Here is a 20365-nt window from a genome sequence, read left to right on the forward strand (position 1 = left end):
CCCCGTCACCATCTTGATTTTCATCAGTCTAAGCAACTTGGAATGGCTAAGTTCACGTACCGGATTATATGCAGAACGAGTTCATGACTGCCTGTGCCAATGTGCTTTATCAGTCTTCCGCTGATAAAGACAAGATTCCCTCATAGAATATCTGCTGAGTTGCTTCCAAGATTAATATAAAGTCATTTGGTACCCAAAACATGAATATGAAGTGCAGGCGACAAATCAGAAGCTCGGGTTTCATCTGTACGAGTTTTTTTGGTATTACAGCATTGAAAGTTCGAAAATGGAACCGGACCGAAGCATGGAATCGAATAGAGTTCATAGGAAATTACAGACATCTTATTCAGATGCTGAAGTCCCCAAGATTGCGAGGGGGGGGAAAAGATCATGTAAAGTGTCTCATTGACAATTAAGTTCCATCAAACATCTTAACATGCTGAATCTCGAACAAAAGCAAGTCATTCCTGGGAGTGAGACCAGAGTTGTCCTATTGTGCTCGGAACGGCATCGGCATGTGGAAACCCGTAGCCAACATTTCAGTAGAGAACTGGAGATCTCCATGAACAGGCGACCTGTTTATTCCACACTAACATTGGACCGATTTGTGGCTGTTGTCACTCTAATCGAAAGTCATGTTTTGAGCCTCGTTCCTGATCGAATCGAAAAGGGCGGTCGAAAGATAACGCTCTCCGAAACTAGGGAACACAACCTGCAGAGAGGGAGAAAGTCGGAATAACAGCATGAGAGGCAACTCTGTGTACGCGGAAATTGAAGGTGGGAATTAGGAGGAGAGCAAAGAGTCGGATCAAAGATGAACACCAAATCATCAAGGAAGAAATAATAGTGTCTTTTTAGCTTGAGGCGTTGCAGAGGAACAAAATGCAAAGAAGTTCAGACTTACAACGATCAGTTTTCCGGCATATTCAGGCCGCTTTCCCAACTTTATGGCAGCTGCAGCTGCAGCCCCTGAAGAGATCCCTACCTACTCAAAGACAAAGTGGAAGATTGCCAAAGGTGAGAACGTAAAAGGCAGTTGCCATCACAGCAACATGGTCCGAAATTTTCTCGTGACAGGTAACTTTGTGCATCCGGAAAAAGAAGAAGGGTTATGACAATTAAAAGTCGGTACCAATAGACCCTCTTTCAGGGCAAGAAGCTTAGTCGTCTCAATAGCTTCCTCACTTGATATCTGGAGCCACAAAATGTCATGTAATTTAATCACTTAAGGAAAGTATCCGAGACTTGACAGCAAGGCGGATAGTCTAACCAAATTTTCAGCCTAATATTCGAAACTTACTTGGAGGACTTCCTCGAGCAAGCTGACGTCCAAAACTGGCGGAATGAAACCAGCACCAATTCCTTGTATCAAGTGCTTGCCTATGATATGTTTCAGACATCAACTGATGGACCAAAAACTGTTGATACATATCAAAAAGTAGGTAGCGTAGATCTGGACAGGAGGATGAAAAAAAAAGGTGAAATTTGTCTCCCACATAGCACAGTGCCATTTCTTCATGCTTTTTGCCCGTGCTACCATCGCTACTGAGGATATAACAGTCACCTGCCCCGCCCCGCAAAAAAGAAGAAAGATGGAAAAGGAAAGAACTAGCTCCTAACTCAGTGATATCCAAAGTTGTACTGCACAGAGTTCCAACAACAGCAAAGACGAGTCAGAGAGGAGAGAAGATAAATCCATGCACTCACCTGGACTTCCGCCATTCAGGACTGCACTTTCAACTGGCTCGACACCATACACCTGGATAAAACGGGAGAGTAAACAAAGACATATAGTTAGCGGTCAGTTATCTCTCCGAAACTAACTGAACACCTGATTGGAATTCGAGCTGACCTTGATCTCTGGGTTCTTTTCCTTGAGAAATTTGCCCGTGCCAGTTACGGTTCCTCCTGTCCCTATTCCTGAAACGAAGGCATCCACCTTTCCTCCTGAGTCCTTCCAAATTTCTGGGCCAGTAGTTTCATAATGAACCTACAGACACAATTGCAAACCAACTCTTCGATCCTTCGAATTGTGCACATAAATGCATATACAGATTAATTAAGAATAATCAGGCAGAAGAAAATCGACAATTAAAATAAGGAACCTTTGGATTCGCAGGATTCTCAAACTGCCGGAGCATGTGACTATTCGGCGTCCTGTCCTGGATCTCCTCAGCCTTTTGAAGGACATCATCTATTCCCTTGGCCGGATCCGTGATATATACCTCAGCTCCAAAAGCTAGCATAAGAATTCTTCTCTCAATACTATATGAAGCCGGCATGACAAGCATAAGTTTGTAGCCCTTAATGGCAGCAATAAAAGCCAAACCAATGCCGGTGTTGCCGCCGGTGATCTCGATAAGGATGGTCTTCAATCGCCATACATCCATCAAAAAAACCATTTTCCAAAATCAGTAAGTTAAACATAGGCAACAACAGTGGCGGTGTAAATGTTCAGAACGAAACTTTTAGCCCCACGGAATATTCTATTCACCTTTCCTGGAGTTATCAGTCCTTTTTCCTCGGCATCTTGGATCATGCTAAGTGCAATCCTGCATAAATTGTATTGACAAACATCTATCAGAGTGTGCTAATTGATGCAAGCCAGCAGTAACAGAGCGATAATTGCTGCTTGCCTATCTTTAACGCTAGAACAAGGCTCCATAGTCTCAAGCTTCGCAGCGATGCGAGCTACACAGCCTTCCACAACATTATTGAGATAAACCATTGGAGTGTTGCCTATTAACTGCACGATACAATGAGAAACACGTTAACTGGATAGCACACGACCAACATGAACTTTGTGAGAGAACCACAATGACATTGGGAAAATGGCATTCATAGAGAGAGATTACCTCGGTGAGATCTCGCTTGATAGCACACTGTCCCTCCATGTCGTGTTTTCGCAGCAATCTAGAAGCCAACAAGAAAATACATTGCGAGATAAGTGTTTCGATCGAAAGTCAATTGAGAAGCGACGACCAAGGGACTGATCTTGTTTGTCATTTTATCAAATGCATTTTGCTCTGGGAGCCGGCGTGACGCGCGTCCGACACCACCGACACGCGTCCGACATGCGGTCAACAGGTGCCGGACATGCCGGCGACACGCGTGTCCCTTCGTCACTGAGAGAGATGGGGAAGAAGGTGCAGCCGAGAGAGATGAGGAAGAAGGGTCAGATCTCTGGCGCCGAGGACGACGCCCTCCACATGCCATCATCTCCTTCGCCCTCCCACTCTCTCCGGCGCCGACGACGACGCTCTCCACGCCGGTCATCTCCTTTGCCTCGAGCTTCGCCGGCCGGCAACGGAGGAGAAGGAAGAGGTGGAAGGAGGCTGCGGTCGCACGGAGGAGGAAGCTCTGCGACGGAGGAGAAGAAAGAGGTGGGAGCAGCCTGCGCGCGAGGAGGAAGCTTTTAATAATGGGCTGCTTTTTTTTTTCCTTGTATTTTTCTTTTTTTTCAAATTTGATTATCTGCTTTTGGTTTCTTAACTAATCTATTTATTTATACATAATTATTTTTTGAAAATTTATGCTTACTAAGCTCGCGTGTGTATAATGTTTTTAGGGTAAATTCATTCTAGGCTTTTTTTTTATTATTTATTTACTTATTTAAATCAAATTTAAAAATAACAATTTATCATGTATATATAAAAATATATATTTAATATACAACGTGTCTCAACGTGTTGGATTAAGTGTTCACTTGAATGTTCACCTTATTACGGTATGTCCAAGTCCTCACGAACGTCCTCGTTCTTCCCGATTTGTTCGCCATATACCAAGCAAGGTCCTTTCAGCTTGTGTCTTTCCACTATATGCTTCGGATACCCTCGACACTAACCACCATTCCTCGTCGGAATATCACATGATCAATGTATCATTCGCGGCTTGTGCATATTTAACCCGGTTCTACTCAACCAATAAACACATTAATAGCCTTTGACTGTTTTTATTATCTTCAAAATTACGTAGGAAATTTTCCCAACACCTATAAATAGGAGCAAGTGCTCCTTGTGCCGTGATGTGTGTGCGCCTCAGAGAGCCAACGAGAGAGGTCACCAGATACAAAAAGGTGAACTTCGAGAGCGAGAGAAAGGCAATGCAGCCAGATAGAGAGAGCTGCTCTCTATGAGTGAGAGATAATCAGATTAGTTGAGAGTGCGTATTTGTATAAGCAAGTATTGCTTTGAGTATTTTGGATGTGGTTAGAGAAAATATATTGTAATAGTCGTGCGAGATGATTTCTGATTGTTATACTTGTACCGCAATTTAGTATAATAAGTGTGTCTTAAGTTGTCTATTACAATTCTCTTGTGTTATTATCACAACGCTTTCGCATCTCCTATAAGTGTCATCAAAGTAAGGTTGCGCACTATACATACACTTACCTTGTTAGTTTTCTTTTGCCTTGTTCAATAATGAATACTTTCCACGTATGCTGGATCGTTTGAAGATAATTCGTCGCAATATGCTCCCCTGTTTTGACCAAATTTATATACCCAAATCCTTGGCGGAGGGTAATCCCGTGCCCACAAATTTAGCCCATATTCTCGAGAAAAATATTTGTCATATCTCCATTGACGCCTTCCTTATCAACCAAAGTAAAAACTGACGCCTTCCTTTAATTTGCGAGTCCCATCATTTATGAAAAATAGTCCACGGAATTCTCCTCCTTTTTTTGAGCGCTTCCCCACAATCACCTACACCGCGTTAGCCATACCACCGTGAGCCAAGAAAAAAAAAAAATAGACAAAGGTCTAGAACTGTTTTGCATCATTACCACCTGCAAACACAGAACCGGCGGATGATGAAGCTGACAAACAAGAAGTTTCCAGCCACGTTATATGGGCATGTTTGGTTCAACTTTGAAAATGCTATTTGGGGGAATGCAAATACCTTTGGGTGAAAGCCCATTGGGAAAATGCAAATGGTGTTTGGTAAAAATATTTTCGCCAAAATATAGTGTTTGGTGAAATTTTTTTTGCAAATGGAGTTTGAGAATTATCTTATTTATTAAAAAAAAAAACTAACATACCCATCGTCGGAACCGGCCACCGGCGAGATAGATCTGGCACCGGCGGCCGTCGCCCGAGGTCGGGCGACCCCCGGCGAGCCAGATTTGCCGCCGCCGGAGGCTGCCCGAGGCCAGTCGACCCTCGGCGGGGGTCACGCGACCCAGGCGGGGCCTGCATTGTCCATACTCCTCCGCCACAATATTCCTCGCATTGATTGCTTGCGTGTGTCAGTCCTTTCAGCCAGCCAGAGGAGGGAGAGAAAAATAGAGAGCCTACGTCATAATTTGTGGCAGTGGGGGCCTGCGTTCGCGCGGCCCCTGCCCAATTCTGCAGTCCAAAATTTTGCTTGCTTGCGGTTCTCGTGGTCTAAGTTTATGTCCACTAATTCTAATATCCCGGCAGCTTCGTCCTTGCTGATTTTAGGAATAATAAAAGAAGTGGGTCTTCTTTCGCTACCAGAGTTCAGTATCGAAGTTCTTACGTCTTGTGATGGAGAGAGTAGACCCATCGGCCGTGAGTCTCCGTCCCTTCAGGATTTCCGATGCCGACGACTTCCTTTCGTTCGCAGGTGACGACCAGGTCACGAGGTTCCTGAGATGGAAGACGTTGACCTCGAGAGAGAGGAGGCCCTGGCCACCATAAGGGACGTCTGCATACCGCACCCCTTGGCGCCGCGCAGTGTGCGTCAGGGGGACGACAGGTACCGGGCGGACATCGGGTACGGCGTGGCCAAGGAGTTGGGGGGGGGAGGGTTTGGCGGGTTTGGCAACCCGAGCGGTGAAAATGGCGTTGTCCCAGGTGTTAAACTTATAACACTTTTGTCAATTCAGTACTAAACTTATTAATTTTGACAATTGAGTCTTGAACTTTTTTTTTTTACATTTTGTCAATTGAGTCAATCCCGATCAATTTAAGCCGGAAAATAACTGATATGCATACCAACCGTCTTACGTAATGCAATCGAGTCTGACGTAGATAATTTTTATTAATTTATTAATTTTTTTTCGAATTATTTATTTGTTTTTTTTTCTTTCCTTCTTCCTCCTCTAGCCGGTTGCTGGGCCTCGGCGATGGCCATCGAGGACGACCTCGCCTGCCCTTGGCGAGGCTCAACCTCACCATCACTAGCCCTTGCCGGCCACTAGCAAGCCTCGCCGGGCCCTAGTGAGGCTTGACCTCACTGTCACTAGGCGAGGTCGAGCCTTGCTAGTGGCCGGCGAGATGAGCTTCGCCATGCTGGCAAGGTGGGCGAGGTACCTCGCCAGCCTTCGCCTTTGGACAATCGCCATGCATCGGCAACCGGCTAGAGGAGGAAGAAGGGAAAAAAAATTGAAAGAAAAGAAAAATAAAAAATAAAAAAATAATTCCAAAAAAATAGAAATATTATGAAAAATTATTGACGCTAGCGCTGTCCGCGTCACGTGAGATTCTTGGCACCCATGTCAGCGATTTCCGACCAAAATTAGTCGGATGAACTCAATTGGCAAAACGTGAAAAATGTGTAGAATTCAATTGGTAAAATTGAAAGGTTTATGACTGAATTGACAAAAGTACAATAAATATAGGACTTTTTGGATAATTTTTTTTGAAATTCCAAAAATAACATGAATTGACACGAAATCAAATGTCAAGTGTGTTTTTTTTTTTGTACGTTTAACAAAAAAATAATGTGTTGCGATAGCACGACTTCTCATATCAATATTGGACATGTGAACACGAACTGTTGACTCTTCGTGATAATTATCATATCCTTGAGTTTCATATATATAAAAAGGATCAATATTCACCTCCTTCACCATCTTGATTTTCATAAGTCTAAACAACTTGGAAAGGCTAAGTTCATCCACCGGATTTTATGCAGAACAAGTTCATAAAACTACATGAGTTCTCCACTCCAACTGCCTGTGCCAATGTGCTTTATCAGTCTTCTGCTGATAAAGCTAAGCTTCCTTCCCAGAATATCTGCTAAGTTGCTTGTAGATTAATATAAAGTCATTTGGTACCCAAAACATGATTATGAAGTACAGGCGACGAATCAGAAGCTCGGGTTTTCTTCTGTATGAGTTATTTTGGTATTATGGCGTTGAAAGTTTGAAAATAGAACCGGACCGAAGCATGGAATCGAATAGAGTTCATAGGAAATTACAGACATCTTATTCAAATGAGTTCATATAAAGCGTCTCATTGACAAATAAGTTCCATCAAACATCTTAACATGCTGAATCTTGAACAAAAGCAAGTAATTCCTGGGAGTGAGACCAGAGTTGTCATATTGTGCTTGGAACGGCATCGGCATGTGGAAACCCGTAACCGAAATTTCAGTAGACAAGTTGAGATCTCCATGAACAGGTGACATGTCTATTTCACACTAACATTGGACCGATTTGTGGCTGTTGTCACTCTAATCGAAAGTCATGTTTTGAGCCTCGTTCCTGATCGAATCGAAAAGGGCGGTCGAAAGATAACGCTCTCCGAAACTAGGGAAAACAACCTGCAGAGAGGGAGAAAGTTGGAATAACGGCACGAGAGGCAACTCTGTGTATGCGGAAATTGAAGGTGGGAATTAGGAGGAGAGCACGGAATCGGATCAAAGACGAACACCAAAACATCAAGGAAGAACTAATAGTCTCTTTTTAGCTCGAGCCATTGCAGAGGAACAAAATGCAAAGAAGCTCAGACTTACAACGATCAGTTTTCCGGCATATTCAGGCCGCTTTCCCAACTTTATTGCAGCTGCAGCTGCAGCCCCTGAAGAGATCCCTACCTACTCAAAGACAAAGTGGAAGATTGTCAAAGGTGAGAACGCAAAAGGCAGTTGCCATCACAGCAAAATGGTCTGAAAGTTTCTTGTGACAGGTAACTTTGTGCATCCGGAAAAAGAAGACGGGTTATGACAGAGTTAAAAGTCGGTACCAATAGACCCTCTTTTAGGGCAAGAAGCTTAGTAGTCTCAATGGCTTCCTCACTTGATATCTGGAGCCACAAAATGTCATGTAATTTAATCATTAAGGAAAGTATCCTCAACTTGACAGCAAGGTGGATAGTCTAACCAAATTTCCAGCCTAATGTTCGAAACTTACTTGGAGGACTTCGTTGAGCAAGCCGACGTCCAAAACTGGCGGGATGAAACCAGCACCAATTCCTTGTATCAAGTGCTTGCCTATGATATGTTTCAGACATCAACCAATGGACCAAAAACAGTTGATACATATCAAAAAGTCGGTAGCATAGATCTGGACAGGAGGATGAAAAAAAAGGTGAAATTTGTCTCCCACATAGCACAATGCCATTTCTTCATGCTTTTTGCCCGTGCTACCATCGCTACTGACGATATAACAGTCACCTGTCCCACCCCACAAAAAAGAAGAAAGAAGGAAAAGGAAAGAACTAGCTCCTAACTCAATGATATACAAAGTTGTACTGCACAGAGTTCCAACAACAGCAAAGGCGAGTCAGAGAGGAGAGAAGATAAATCCATGCACTCACCTGGACTTCCGCCATTCAGGACTGCACTTTCAACTGGCTCGACACCATACACCTGGATGTAAACGAGAGAGTAAACAAAGACATATAATTAGCGGTCATTTATCTCTCCGAAACGAACTGAACACGCGATTGGAATTCGAGCTGACCTTGATCTCTGGGTTTTTTTCCTTGAGATATTTGCCCGCGCCAGTTACGGTTCCTCCTGTCCCTATTCCTGAAACAAAGGCATCCACCTTTCCTCCTGAGTCCTTCCAAATTTCCGGGCCAGTAGTTTCATAATGAACCTACAGACAAAAATCGCGAACCAACTCTTCGATCCTTCGAATTGCGGACATAAATGGATATACAGATTAATTAAGAATAATCAGGCAGAAGAAAATCGACAATTAAAATAAAGAACCTTTGGATTCGCAGGATTCTCAAACTGCTGGAGCACGTGACTATTCGGCGTCCTGTCCTGGATCTCCTCAGCCTTTTGAAGGACCCCATCTAATCCCTTGGCCGGATCTGTGATATATACCTCAGCTCCAAAAGCTCGCATCAGAATTCTTCTCTCAATACTATATGAAGCCGGCATGACAAGGATAAGTTTGTAGCCCTTAATGGCAGCAATAAAAGCCAAACCGATGCCGGTGTTACCGCTGGTGATTTCGATAAGGACGGTCTTCAATTGCCATACATCCATCAAAAACCATTTTTCCAAAATCAGGAAGTTAAACATAGGCAACAACAGTGACCGTGTAAATGTTCAGAATGAAACTTTTAGCCCCACGGAATATTCTATTCACCTTTCCTGGAGTTATCAGTCCTTTTTCCTCAGCATCTTCGATCATGCTAAGTGCGATCCTGCGTAAATTGTATCCACGAATATCTATCAGAGTGTGCTAATTGATGCAAGCCAGTAGTAACAGAGGGATAATTGTTGCTTGCCTATCTTTAACGCTAGAACAAGGCTCCATAGTCTCAAGCTTCGCAGCGATGCGAGCTACACAGCCTTCCACAACATTATTGAGATAAACCATTGGAGTGTTGCCTATTAACTGCACGATACAATGAGAAACATGTTAATTGGATAGCACACGACCAACATGAACTTTGTGAGAGAATCACAACGACATTGAGATGATGGCATTCATAGAGAGTTTACCTCGGTGACATCTCTCTTGATAGCACACTTTCCCTCCATGTTGTATTTTCGCAGCAATCTAGAAGCCAACAAGAAAATACATTGCAAGATAAGTCTTTCGATCGAAAGTCAATTGAGAAGCAACAACCAAGGGACTGATCTTGTTTGTCATTCCATCAATGCATTTTGCGTTCTATATATTGCTTATTCCACGAAACAATAGCCATGGCCATGCTTCTACTAAACTACATCACTCCAGCACAAAGGGCAAGCAAACGATATCGGACGAAGCCAACTTGCAGCAACAATCGGAACACTTAAATCAGCTCAATCGTAGGCGTAAAAGGGGGAAAAAAGGACATGGACGAAATTCACCGACTGACAACTTTGATGAAAGAGCAGTGAAAACACACAATTCCCTGACTTTCACATCCACCAGGAGAATATCTACACATATTTCGACTAAGCATTTAAGAAAGTAAAAGATTTTGAGAAGCAACTGACTACACACTATGCCTTACTTCTTTTCCTGAAAGTATAATCTTCTCATACTTAATGTCTAGTAACAAAGCACCAACTTTTTGAGATATCAGGTTTCAACATAAGCTCAGCACGATTGTGATCAACACCCATATGTTTCCCCTTGATTTTTTTTTTCCTCAAAAGAACAAATCTGGTAAAAAGCTCCGGAAACTCTCACAAACTTCATAGGGCACCCATAAACAAGAGCAGAAGCAGCAAAAGCGGCAGCAATCCAAACATGGCAATCCGCTGTTTTATTCACGAACTCACCGGTGACCAGAAAACGCAGTGTGCCCCGCCAATCGCTCTGCAGGGGAAAGCTATACGAGCTCTGCAAGTTTAAATAGAGGAAATTGGATTGGACCCAGTAAGGAAGATAAGGCAGAGAGTGACGGGGAGGAGGAAACTGGGGCACGCAAAGGTCAGACAGTATAAGAAGACAAACCAAAAGTTGCTTCTGCAATTAAACGAGAGCAAGTTGAGGATTCATTCACAGATTTCGAAGCTTTCGGGCTTTCACCATTGCTTCGTTTGTGGGCGGAGCCGGAAACCTAAAATATTCGAAGGCTTTGGAACTCTGGTCTCTCTCTCTCTCTCTCTCTCTCTCTCTCTCTCACAACGATATGCAGAGCAGCATCGACTTAGCATTTGTTAAGATGAAGTCACTGTCAATGTTTTATGTACGTGAGAAAAGTTCAATTCATGATTTTCACTCACTACTCAGCCTTGACATCTGGGCTGCGCACTGAACAACAACCAGCTAAGAACAAGAGGCCCTGCACCCAAGAAGAAACAAGAAGGACCCCGAGAGCAAGTTTATTGACCCCAAGAGCAACATAAGCAGTGCTTGATCCTCTCACTACTTGGAATTTGACTTCATCTATGGTGTAAGTTAATCAACGCGAGGATTGTCATAGAGAGGAAGTTGACTGCTTGCAGAAATCCATCTAGATCTATTTGAAGTGTTCAAACAAACTGATCAAATACCACTTTTTATCTTCACCCTTCTCTCTCTTCCTCATGGTGAATCAGCCAAAAAGCAACCACTGCGCGAAGTACAATAGTACAAGCACGACACTTAGCAAGTGTCCCCTGTTCGCAAGAAACACCCTTTTGATTCTTCTCGCGTTCGACCACCCGTGAGCCCCCTGAAAACCATTGATATTCCCTAAAAGACCCCAAATTTGGACCGACTCCTCCACGTCTCTCTCTCCCTCTTTGTCCCACACAGAGCGACTACTGAATCAGCGAGAGAGTTTGACCAGTGTAAAATCAAGGCCCAGGAGGAGAGCAAATCACTTACCTGGACGGGGTCAATGGGCGATCACGAAGGCTCATGGGCTGGGCCTAGTGACTTCCATTGCACTCTGGAGGGGTGCTAGCACAAGGTCGGCCCAAGTGGCCGAGCCTACGTCGTAATTTGTGGCAGCGGGGGCCTGCGTTAGCGCGGCCTCTACCCAATTCTGTAGTCCCAATATTTTACTTGCTTGAGGTGCCCTTGGTCTCTGTTTATGTCCCCTGATTCTGCTTCATCGGCAGCGTCGTCTCTGCTGGTTTTAGGAATGATAAAGGAAGTAGGTCTTCTTTCGCTACCAGAGTTCAGCAACAGAGAAATCGTAGTTTTTGTCTTGCGATGGAGATAGTAGACCCATCGGCCGTGAGTCTCAGTCCGCATGTGACGACCAGGTCACGAGGTTCCTGAGATGGAAGACGTTGACTTCCAGAGAGGAGGCCCTGGCCACCATTAGGGACGTCTGCATACCCGCAGCCTTGGCGCCCCGCAGTATGCGTCGGGGACCGCTGTTCGGGTTCATCTCCGTCTGCCCCGGGTCAGGGGACAACAGGTGCCGGGCGGACATCAGGTACGGCGTGGCCAGGGAGTGGTGGGGGAAGGGTCTGGCAACCCAAGCAGTGAGAATGGCACTGTCCCAGGTGTTAAACTTATAACACTTTTGTCAATTCAGTACTAAACTTATCAATTTTGCTAATTGAGTCTTACACCTTTTTTACGTATTATCAATTGAGTCAATCCGGCCAATTTAAGCCGGAAAATAACTGATGTGCACACCAACCTTCTCACGTAACGCAATCGGGACTGACGTAGATAATTTTTTTTAATATTTTAATTTCTTTTCGAATTATTTATTTATTTATTTTCTTTCCTTCTTCCTCCTCTAACCGGTTGCCAGGCCTCATCGATGGCTATCGAAGACGACCTCGCCATCGCTAGCCCTTGCCGGGCCCTAGTGATGCTTGACCTCACCGTCACTAGGCGAGGTCCAGCCTAGTGGCCGGTGGGGTGAGCTTCGCCAGAGGTTGGCAAGGTGGGCAAGGTGCCTCGCTGGCCTTCGCCTCTGGCCGATCGCCATATGTCGGTGACCGGCTAAAGGAGGAAGAAGGGAAGAAAAAATGAAAGAAAAGAAAAAAGAAATAGATAATTCCAAAAAAATAGAAATATTATTAAAAATTAGGGAAAAAACCACCAAAAACCCCAAACTTTGCCATCTGTGATACATTTACCCCGAACTTTTTTTTGTGACACCAAAAACCCCGAACTTTGCTTTTTGTGACACATTTACCCCAATGTATTTAGTCCATGGGCATTTTCGTCTTTTCGCTTTTTCTTTTTTTTTTCTTTTTTTTCCTTTCCGGTGAGGGGGCCTCGCCGCGTGGCTCGCCGGATCCGAGCGAGGGGCCCTCGCCGGCGCCGAGCGAGGGCGGCCCTCGCCGGCGTCGGCGAGGTTCGCCCTCGCCGGGCGAGCGGGCGGCCCTCGCCCGACTCAGCGAGGTCGACCCTCACCGGCGTCGAGCGAGGGTCGACCTCGCTGAGTCGGGCGAGGGCCGCCTCGCTCGCCCAGCGAGGGCGACCCTCGCCGGCGCCGGCGAGGTCCGCCTCGCCGGGCGAGCGAGGCGGCCCTCGCCCGATCTGGCGAGGTCGACCCCGCCGCGCCGAGCAAGGGCGGCCCTCGCCATCCGGCGCGGAGGCCTCGCCCGACTCGGGCGAGGTCGACCTCGCCCGACGCCGGCGAGGGTCGACCTCGCCCGAGTCGGGCGAGGCGGCCCTCGCTCGCCCAGCGAGGGCGAACCTCGCCCGACGCGCGGCGAGGGTCGCTGGGCGAGCGAGGGCCGCCTCGCCCGACTCAGCGAGGTCGACCCTCGCCGGCGTCGGGCGAGGGCCGCCCTCGCTCGCCCAGTGAGGCGAACCTCGCCCGACGCCGGCAAGGGCCGCCCTCGCCGGATCCGGCGAGGGCCCCCTCGCCGGATTCGGCGAGGCCGACGCGGCGAGGCCCCCTCACGGAAAGGCAAAAAAAGAAAAAAAAAGAAAAAGCGAGAAAAGACGAAAATGCCCATGGACTAAATACATTGGGGTAAATGTGTCACAAAAAGCAAAGTTCGGGGTTTTTGGTGTCACAAAAAAAAGTTCGGGGTAAATGTGTCACAGATGGCAAAGTTTGGGGTTTTTGGTGGTTTTTTCCCTAAAAATTATTCACACTAGTGCCGTCCGCGCCACATGAGATGTCTGGCACTAGGGGTGTCAGAACTGAACCGAAAATTTTGTGCATTTCAGTTTGGTTTCGGTTTCGGTTCGAATAATCAAAATTAACCAAATTTTTTTTTCAATTCGATTTATTAGGTTCGGTTCGGATCAAACCGAACTAAGATAAACGCTTCAGTTTTTACCCTATCTCACCCTCGCTTTTAGCTTTAGGGCTATCTCGAACATTTTGCTTTTAGCTTTAGGGTTATCTCGCCCTCGCTGCATCTGCCTCTGCTCGTTAGCAAAGTCTCTGAATTCAACATTGCGCTGCCTCTATTGAAGCAAATAGTAAAGGCAATTACGACTCCTGGCGATCGATACTTGCCGGAGAAAGCAAAGCAGATCAGGACCAACAGCGGGGGAGTTCAACCTTTCAAACAACAACCCCCTACCCCACAACCAAAAAAAATAAAAAAAAAAGAGAGAAGGTGGGGGGGGGGGGGGGCGGCAAAGAACGCACCGGATCGCCGGCGGAGAGGTCTAGGGAAGCCGAAAGTGACGAGCGTTTGGTTCAAGTACCGAGCACTAGGGTGTAAACGGTTCGGTTCGGTTTGATTTTTTTGAAAAACCGAACCGAACCGAACCGTTAATGATACAACCTTGAAGCGAACCGAATTTCGCTCGAACCAAATATGAATCAAACCGAAAAATCAGTTAATTCGGTTCGGTTCGGTTTGGTTCAGCTCAATTTTCGATTTTCTATTATTTTTTCTGAAAGTGTGGAGAGGCGGAGGAGGGCATTCAGACCCAGTTGCTTTCGCCCACTTCTCTCTCCCACAGCCCCCTCCCCTTTTTTCTTTTTTCTTTTTTCTTCTTTCTTTGGTACCCTCAGTGACGCAAGCGAGAAAGCAAAGCAAGAAAAGGGAAGCCCAAGAGGCACCACTACCACTTCCTCTGTTTCCTCCTCTTCATCATCTGTCTCCCCATGCTCGCACGCTCTCGCGCTTGGCAAATCTTGATCCTTCTCAAGATGGGTCTCTCTATCACTTGATCCCTCCACCGCCCTTTGCCTTCCTTTGCTTTCTCATGCTAGTTGTGGGTTAAATCTTATTGGGTATTTCTGTTTTTTGGGTGCTCTGTTTTTCCATATGGGTGTCCGAGATTCGCTGTGATGGTCGTCGCCGAAACCGAAACCGAAACCGAAACCAAAACCGATGCACACATACTCCGATGCAAACGAGGTAAGATACGAGCACGGATCGACCAGAACGGCAACTTTTCCCACCTGCGCTCGTGAACCCACATCGCATCCACCTTGAATCCGAGCCATTTTGTCCGAGTTCTCCTTGTCGATCACGGGAACTCCAGAATCTCGCTTGTTCGAGCGCCACTTTTGCTAGATCTTCGCCGGCTCTTCGCCGCGAGGCCGCCATTGCAGAATGCCGCACGGCCACAACGTCCAGGTGCCGGCACGGCGGGGAGAGGGGCTGAGCTGAGCAGCGCCGAGGGAGCGAGAGAGAGGATTTAGCCCTTTGTGGTTTTAGCCCTTTTAGCTTTAGGGTAAAAACCGTAGGTCATTTTCGGTTCGGTTTCGGTTTGATCCGAACCAAACCGAAATAAACCGAATTGAAAGAAAAATAATGATTTCTTTTGTGTATCCGAACCAAAAACCGAACCGAACCAAAATGCACAAAATTTCCGATTCGATTTTTCGGTTCGGTTCTGACACTCCTACCGAGCGCAGTGCTCCAAGTTTCCGGCATCGGCGAACGCGTACTCCCTGCACCGAGAGCCCCCAAAAAGAACAAAAGGAGGTGAAAAAAAAAAAACCCATCAACGCTCGCGACGCGTGGAGGCGAAAACACGCAGCAAGGGTGGCGGAGGGGAGGGAGGGAGGTACCTGGCGGAGAAGGCGAAGTGGGGCGACGGCCGGCAAGAGAAATGTAGAGAGAGAGGAAGGAAGGGGGGGGGGGGGGGGAAGTGGAAATGGAGGAGACGGGGGTGGGTTTACTTTGAGATCGAACTAGGTGTCAGTCGCCGCCATTACTGGAGGCGAGAGCAGCTCCGACGGAGAGGAGAGGAGAGAGAGAGTCTCTTTCAGAATAGATTTGCGAAGGAAAAAGGAAGTCTGAAAAAAAAAAAAAAATGAGCCATGAATAAAAAGCTAAAAAAAAAAAAGAAAAAAGAAGAAGAAACCGAAAACTGATCCGAACCAAACTGAATCAAACTGAACCAAATCGGTTTTTCGATTCGGTTCAAGGGGACACCCTTAACGGTTCGGTTCGGTTTTTCAAGAAAACCGAACCCAACCAAACCGTTTACACCCCTACCTAGCATTCATGTCAGCGATTTTCGATCAAAATTGATCAGATAGATTCAATTGGCAAAACGTGAAAAGGTGTAGAACTCAATTGGCAAAAGTACAATAAATATAGAACTTTTTGGATAATTTTTTTTTATATTCCGGAAATAACATTAATTGACACGAAATCAACATGCCCAAGTGTGTTTTTTTTTTGGTACGTTTAACAAAAAAAAATAATGTGTTGCGATAGCACGACTTCTCATATCTACATTGGACATGTGAACACGAACTGTTGACTCTCCGTGATAATATCATATCCTATGAAACTATAGAAAGGATCAATATTCACCTCCTTCACCATCTTGATTTTCATCAGTCTAAACAACTTGGAAAGGCTAAGTTCATCCACCGGATTATATGCAGAACAAGTTCATAGAACTACATGAGTTCTCTACTCCAACTGCCTGTGCCAATGTGCTTTATCAGTCTTCTGCTGTTAAAGCTAAGCTTCCTCCACAGAATATCTGTTTAGTTGCTTGTAGATTAATATAAAGTCATTGGGTACCCAAAACATGATTATGAAGTACAGGCGACAAATCAGAAGCTCGGGTTTCATCTGTACGAGTTTTTTTGGTATTACGGCATTGAAAGTTTGAAAATAGAACCGGACCGAAGCATGGAATCGAATAGAGTTCATAGGAAATTACAAACATGTTATTCAAATAAGTTCATATAAAGCGTCTCATTGACAAATAAGTTCCATCAAACATCTCAACATGCTGAATTTTGAACAAAAGCAAGTCATTCTTGGGAGTGAGATTAGAGTTGTCGTATTGTGCTCGGAATGGCATCGGCATGTGGAAACCCGTAGCTGACATTTCAGTAGACAACTGGAGATCTCCATGAACAGGCGACCTGTTTATTTCACACTAACATTGGACCGATTTGTTCGCTCTAATCGAAAGTCATGTTTTGAGCCTCGTTCCTGATCGAATCGAAAAGGGCGGTCGAAAGATAACGTTCTCCGAAACTAGGGAAAACAACCTGCAGAGGGGGAGAAAGTCGGAATAACGGCATGAGAGGCAACTCTGTGCATGCGGAAATTGAAGGTGGGAATTAGGAGGAGAGCAAAGGGTCGGATCAAAGACGAACACCAAATCATCGAGGAAGAAATAATAGTGTCTTTTTAGCTTGAGGCGTTGCAGAGGAACAAAATGCAAAGAAGTTCAGACTTACAACGATCAGTTTTTCTGCATATTCCGGCCGCTTTCCCAACTTTATTGCAGCCGCAGCCGCAGCCCCTGAAGAGATCCCTACCTACTCAAAAACAAATTGTAAGATTGCCGAAGGTGAGAACGCAAAAGGCAGTTGCCATCACAGCAATATGGTCCAAAATTTTCTCGTGACAGGTAACTTTGTGCATCCGGAAAAAGAAGACGGGTCATGACAGTTAAAAGTCAGTACCAATAGACCCTCTTTCAGGGCAAGAAGCTTAGTAGTCTCAATAGCTTCCTCACTTGATATCTGGAGCCACAAAATGTCATGTAATTTAATCACTTAAGGAAAGTGTCCTCAACTTGACAGCAAGGCGGATAGTCTAACCAAATTTCCAGCCGAATATTCGAAACTTACTTGGAGGACTTCATCAAGCAAGCCGACGTCCAAAACTGGCGGGATGAAACCAGCACCAATTCCTTGTATCAAGTGCTTGCCTGTGATATGTTTCAGACATCAACTATGGACCAAAAACTGTTGATACATATCAAAAAGTAGGTAGCAAAGATCTGGACAGGAGGATGAAAAAAAAGGTGAAATTTGTCTCCCACATAGCACAATGCCATTTCTTAATGCTTTTTGCCTGTGCTACCATCGCTACTGAGGATATAACAGTCACCCGCCCCGCCCCGCAAAAAAGAAGAAAGAAGGAAAAGGAAAGAACTAGCTCCTAACTCAGTGATATCCAAAGTTGTACTGCACAGACTTCCAACTACAGCAAAGGCGAGTCAGAGAGGAGAGAAGATAAATCCATGCACTCACCTGGATTTCCGCCATTCAGGACTGCACTTTCAACTGGCTCAACACCATACACCTGGATAAAACGAGAGAGTAAACAAAGACATATAGTTAGCGGTCATTTATCTCTCTGAAACTAACTGAACACGTGATTGGAATTCGAGCTGACCTTGATCTCTGGGTTTTTTTCCTTGAGATATTTGCCCGTGCCAGTTACGGTTCCTCCTGTCCCTATTCCTGAAACGAAGGCATCCACCTTTCCTCCCGAGTCCTTCCAAATTTCTGGGCCAGTAGTTTCATAATGAACCTACAGACACAATTGCAAACCAATTCTTCGAATTGCGGACATAAATGCATATACAGATTAATTAAGAATAATCAGGCAGAAGAAAATCAACAATTAAAATAAAGAACCTTCGGATTCGCAGGATTCTCAAACTGCCGGAACACGTGACTATTCGGTATCCTGTCCTGGATCTCCTCAGCCTTTTGAAGGACCCCATCTAATCCCTTGGCCGGATCCGTGATATATACCTCAGCTCCAAAAGCTCGCATCAGAATTCTTCTCTCTATACTATATGAAGCCGGCATGACAAGGATAAGTTTGTAGCCCTTAATGGCAGCAATAAAAGCCAAACCAATGCCGGTGTTACCGCTGGTGACTTCGATAAGGACGGTCTTCAATCGCCATACATCCATAAAAAACCATGTTCCAAAAATCAGTAAGTTAAACATAGGCAACAACAGTGGCTCTGTAAATGTTCAGAATGAAACTTTTAGCCCCACGGAATATTCTATACACCTTTCCTGGAGTTATCAGTCCTTTTTCCTCGGCATCTTGGATCATGCTAAGTGCGATCCTGTGTAAATTGTATCGACGAATATCTATCAGAGTGTGCTAATTGATGCAAGCCAGCAGTAACAGAGGGATTATTGTTGCTTGCCTATCTTTAACGCTAGAACAAGGCTCCATAGTCTCAAGCTTCACAGCGATGCGAGCTACACAGCCTTCCACAACATTATTGAGATAAACCATTGGAGTGTTGCCTATTAACTGCACGATACAATGAGAAACACGTTAATTGGATAGAACATGACCAACGGGAACTTTGTGAGAGAATCATAATGACATTGAGAAAATGGCATTCATAGAGAGAGATTACCTCGGTGAGATCTCTCTTGATAGCACATTGTCCCTCCATGTCGTGTTTTTGCAACAATCTAGAAGCCAACAAGAAAATATATTGCAAGATAAGTCTTTCTATCGAAAGTCATTTGAGAAGCGACAACCAAGGGACTGATCTCGTTTGTCATTTTATCATTGCATTTTGCGTTATATATTGCTTATTCCACGAAACAGCAGCCAAGGCCATGCTTCTACTAAACCACATCACTCCAGCACAAAGGGCAAGCAAACGATATCGGACGAAGCCAACTTGCAGCAACAATCGGAACACTTAAATCAGCTCAATCATACACGTAAAAGGGGGAAAAAAGACACGGACGAAATTCATCGACTGTCGACTTTGATGAAAGAGCAGTGAAAACACACAATTCCCTGACTTTCACGTCCTCTAGGAGAATATCTACACCTATATAAACTGAGCATTTAAGAAATTAAAAGACTTTGAGAAGCAACTGACTCCACAGTATGCCTTACTTCTTTTTCTGAAAGTATAATCTTCTCATACTTAGCGTCTAGCAACAAAGCACCAACATTTTGAGAAATCAGGTTTCAAAATAAGCTCGGCAGGATTTTGATCAACACCCATATGTTAACCCAGAACCTTTTTTTTTTGTTTTCAAAAGATCAAATCTGATTAAAAGCTCCGGGAAACTCTCACAAACTTCAAAGGGCACCAATAAACAAGAGCAGAAGCAGCAAAAGCGGCAGCAATCAAAACATGGCAATTCGCTGTTTTATTCACGAACTCACCAGTGATCAGAAAACGCAGTATGCCTCGCCAATCGCTCTGCAGGGGAAAGCTATTCGAGCTATGCAAGTTTAAATAGAGGATATTGGATTGGACCCAGTAAGGAAGATAAGGCAGAGAGTGACGGGGAGGAGGAACCTGGGGCACGTTAAGGTCAGAGAGTTTAAGAAGACAAACCAAAAGTTGCTTCTGCAATTAAATAAGAGGAAGTTGAAGATTCATTTACAGATTTCGAAGCTTGCGTGCTTTGACCATTGCTTCGTCACCACCATCTTCCACTTCTTCTTTGTGGGTCGAGCCGGCCGCCTATAATGTATTCAAAGGCTTTGGAACTCGGGTTTCTCTGTCTCTGTCTCTGTCTCTCTCACAACGATATGCAGAGCAGCATCGACCTAGCATTTATTAAGATAAAGTCCCTGTCAATGTTTTATGTACGTGAGAAAAGTTCAATTCGTGATTTTCACTCACTCGTCAGTCTTGGCA

At 45.0% G+C, this 20365-nt stretch overlaps 3 protein-coding genes and 1 non-coding gene across 7 annotated transcripts; 1 reads left to right on the top strand and 3 right to left on the bottom strand.

Annotated features, from left to right (window-relative positions):
- Positions 1-287: 287 nt before the first annotated feature.
- LOC115685970 (cysteine synthase-like) lies at positions 288-10551 on the bottom strand. The gene is made up of 11 exons (XM_056312816.1): positions 10423-10551; positions 2856-2913; positions 2637-2746; positions 2495-2552; positions 2106-2369; positions 1853-1990; positions 1708-1759; positions 1301-1380; positions 1133-1192; positions 905-985; positions 288-712 (listed from the first exon to the last, which is right to left on the bottom strand). Exons 2-11 carry the CDS (start codon positions 2892-2894, stop codon positions 623-625), a joined length of 972 nt encoding a protein of 323 aa, XP_056168791.1. The 5' UTR covers positions 2895-2913; positions 10423-10551; the 3' UTR covers positions 288-622.
- On the bottom strand, positions 7154-20115 carry LOC115664897 (cysteine synthase-like). Of its 4 annotated transcripts, XM_056312813.1 has the most exons (12): positions 10598-10778; positions 10423-10483; positions 9652-9709; positions 9435-9544; positions 9293-9350; positions 8905-9168; positions 8651-8788; positions 8505-8556; positions 8099-8178; positions 7932-7991; positions 7702-7782; positions 7154-7509 (listed from the first exon to the last, which is right to left on the bottom strand). In XM_056312813.1, exons 3-12 carry the CDS (start codon positions 9688-9690, stop codon positions 7420-7422), a joined length of 972 nt encoding a protein of 323 aa, XP_056168788.1. In that variant the 5' UTR covers positions 9691-9709; positions 10423-10483; positions 10598-10778; the 3' UTR covers positions 7154-7419. The 4 variants fall into 4 exon arrangements, with proteins under 4 accessions (XP_056168788.1, XP_056168789.1, XP_030442635.1 ...); XM_056312814.1 differs by lacking the exons at positions 10423-10483; positions 10598-10778 and adding an exon at positions 19885-20115; XM_030586775.2 differs by lacking the exon at positions 10598-10778 and having other exon boundaries at positions 10423-10547.
- LOC115664899 (U1 spliceosomal RNA) lies at positions 11448-11609 on the top strand. The gene has a single exon (XR_004003651.1). It is a non-coding gene; the product is annotated as a U1 spliceosomal RNA (small nuclear RNA).
- On the bottom strand, positions 16632-20175 carry LOC115685968 (cysteine synthase-like). Its single transcript, XM_030611126.2, has 11 exons — positions 20109-20175; positions 19112-19169; positions 18893-19002; positions 18751-18808; positions 18363-18626; positions 18118-18255; positions 17973-18024; positions 17568-17647; positions 17400-17459; positions 17172-17252; positions 16632-16979 (listed from the first exon to the last, which is right to left on the bottom strand). Exons 1-11 carry the CDS (start codon positions 20135-20137, stop codon positions 16890-16892), a joined length of 1020 nt encoding a protein of 339 aa, XP_030466986.1. The 5' UTR covers positions 20138-20175; the 3' UTR covers positions 16632-16889.
- Positions 20176-20365: the final 190 nt, after the last annotated feature.

This window comes from Syzygium oleosum, unplaced genomic scaffold (genome assembly GCF_021117445.2).
Source record: "Syzygium oleosum isolate NSW1041296 unplaced genomic scaffold, Sole_v2.1 Sole_v2.06, whole genome shotgun sequence".
Classification (NCBI taxonomy): Eukaryota; Viridiplantae; Streptophyta; class Magnoliopsida; order Myrtales; family Myrtaceae; genus Syzygium; species Syzygium oleosum.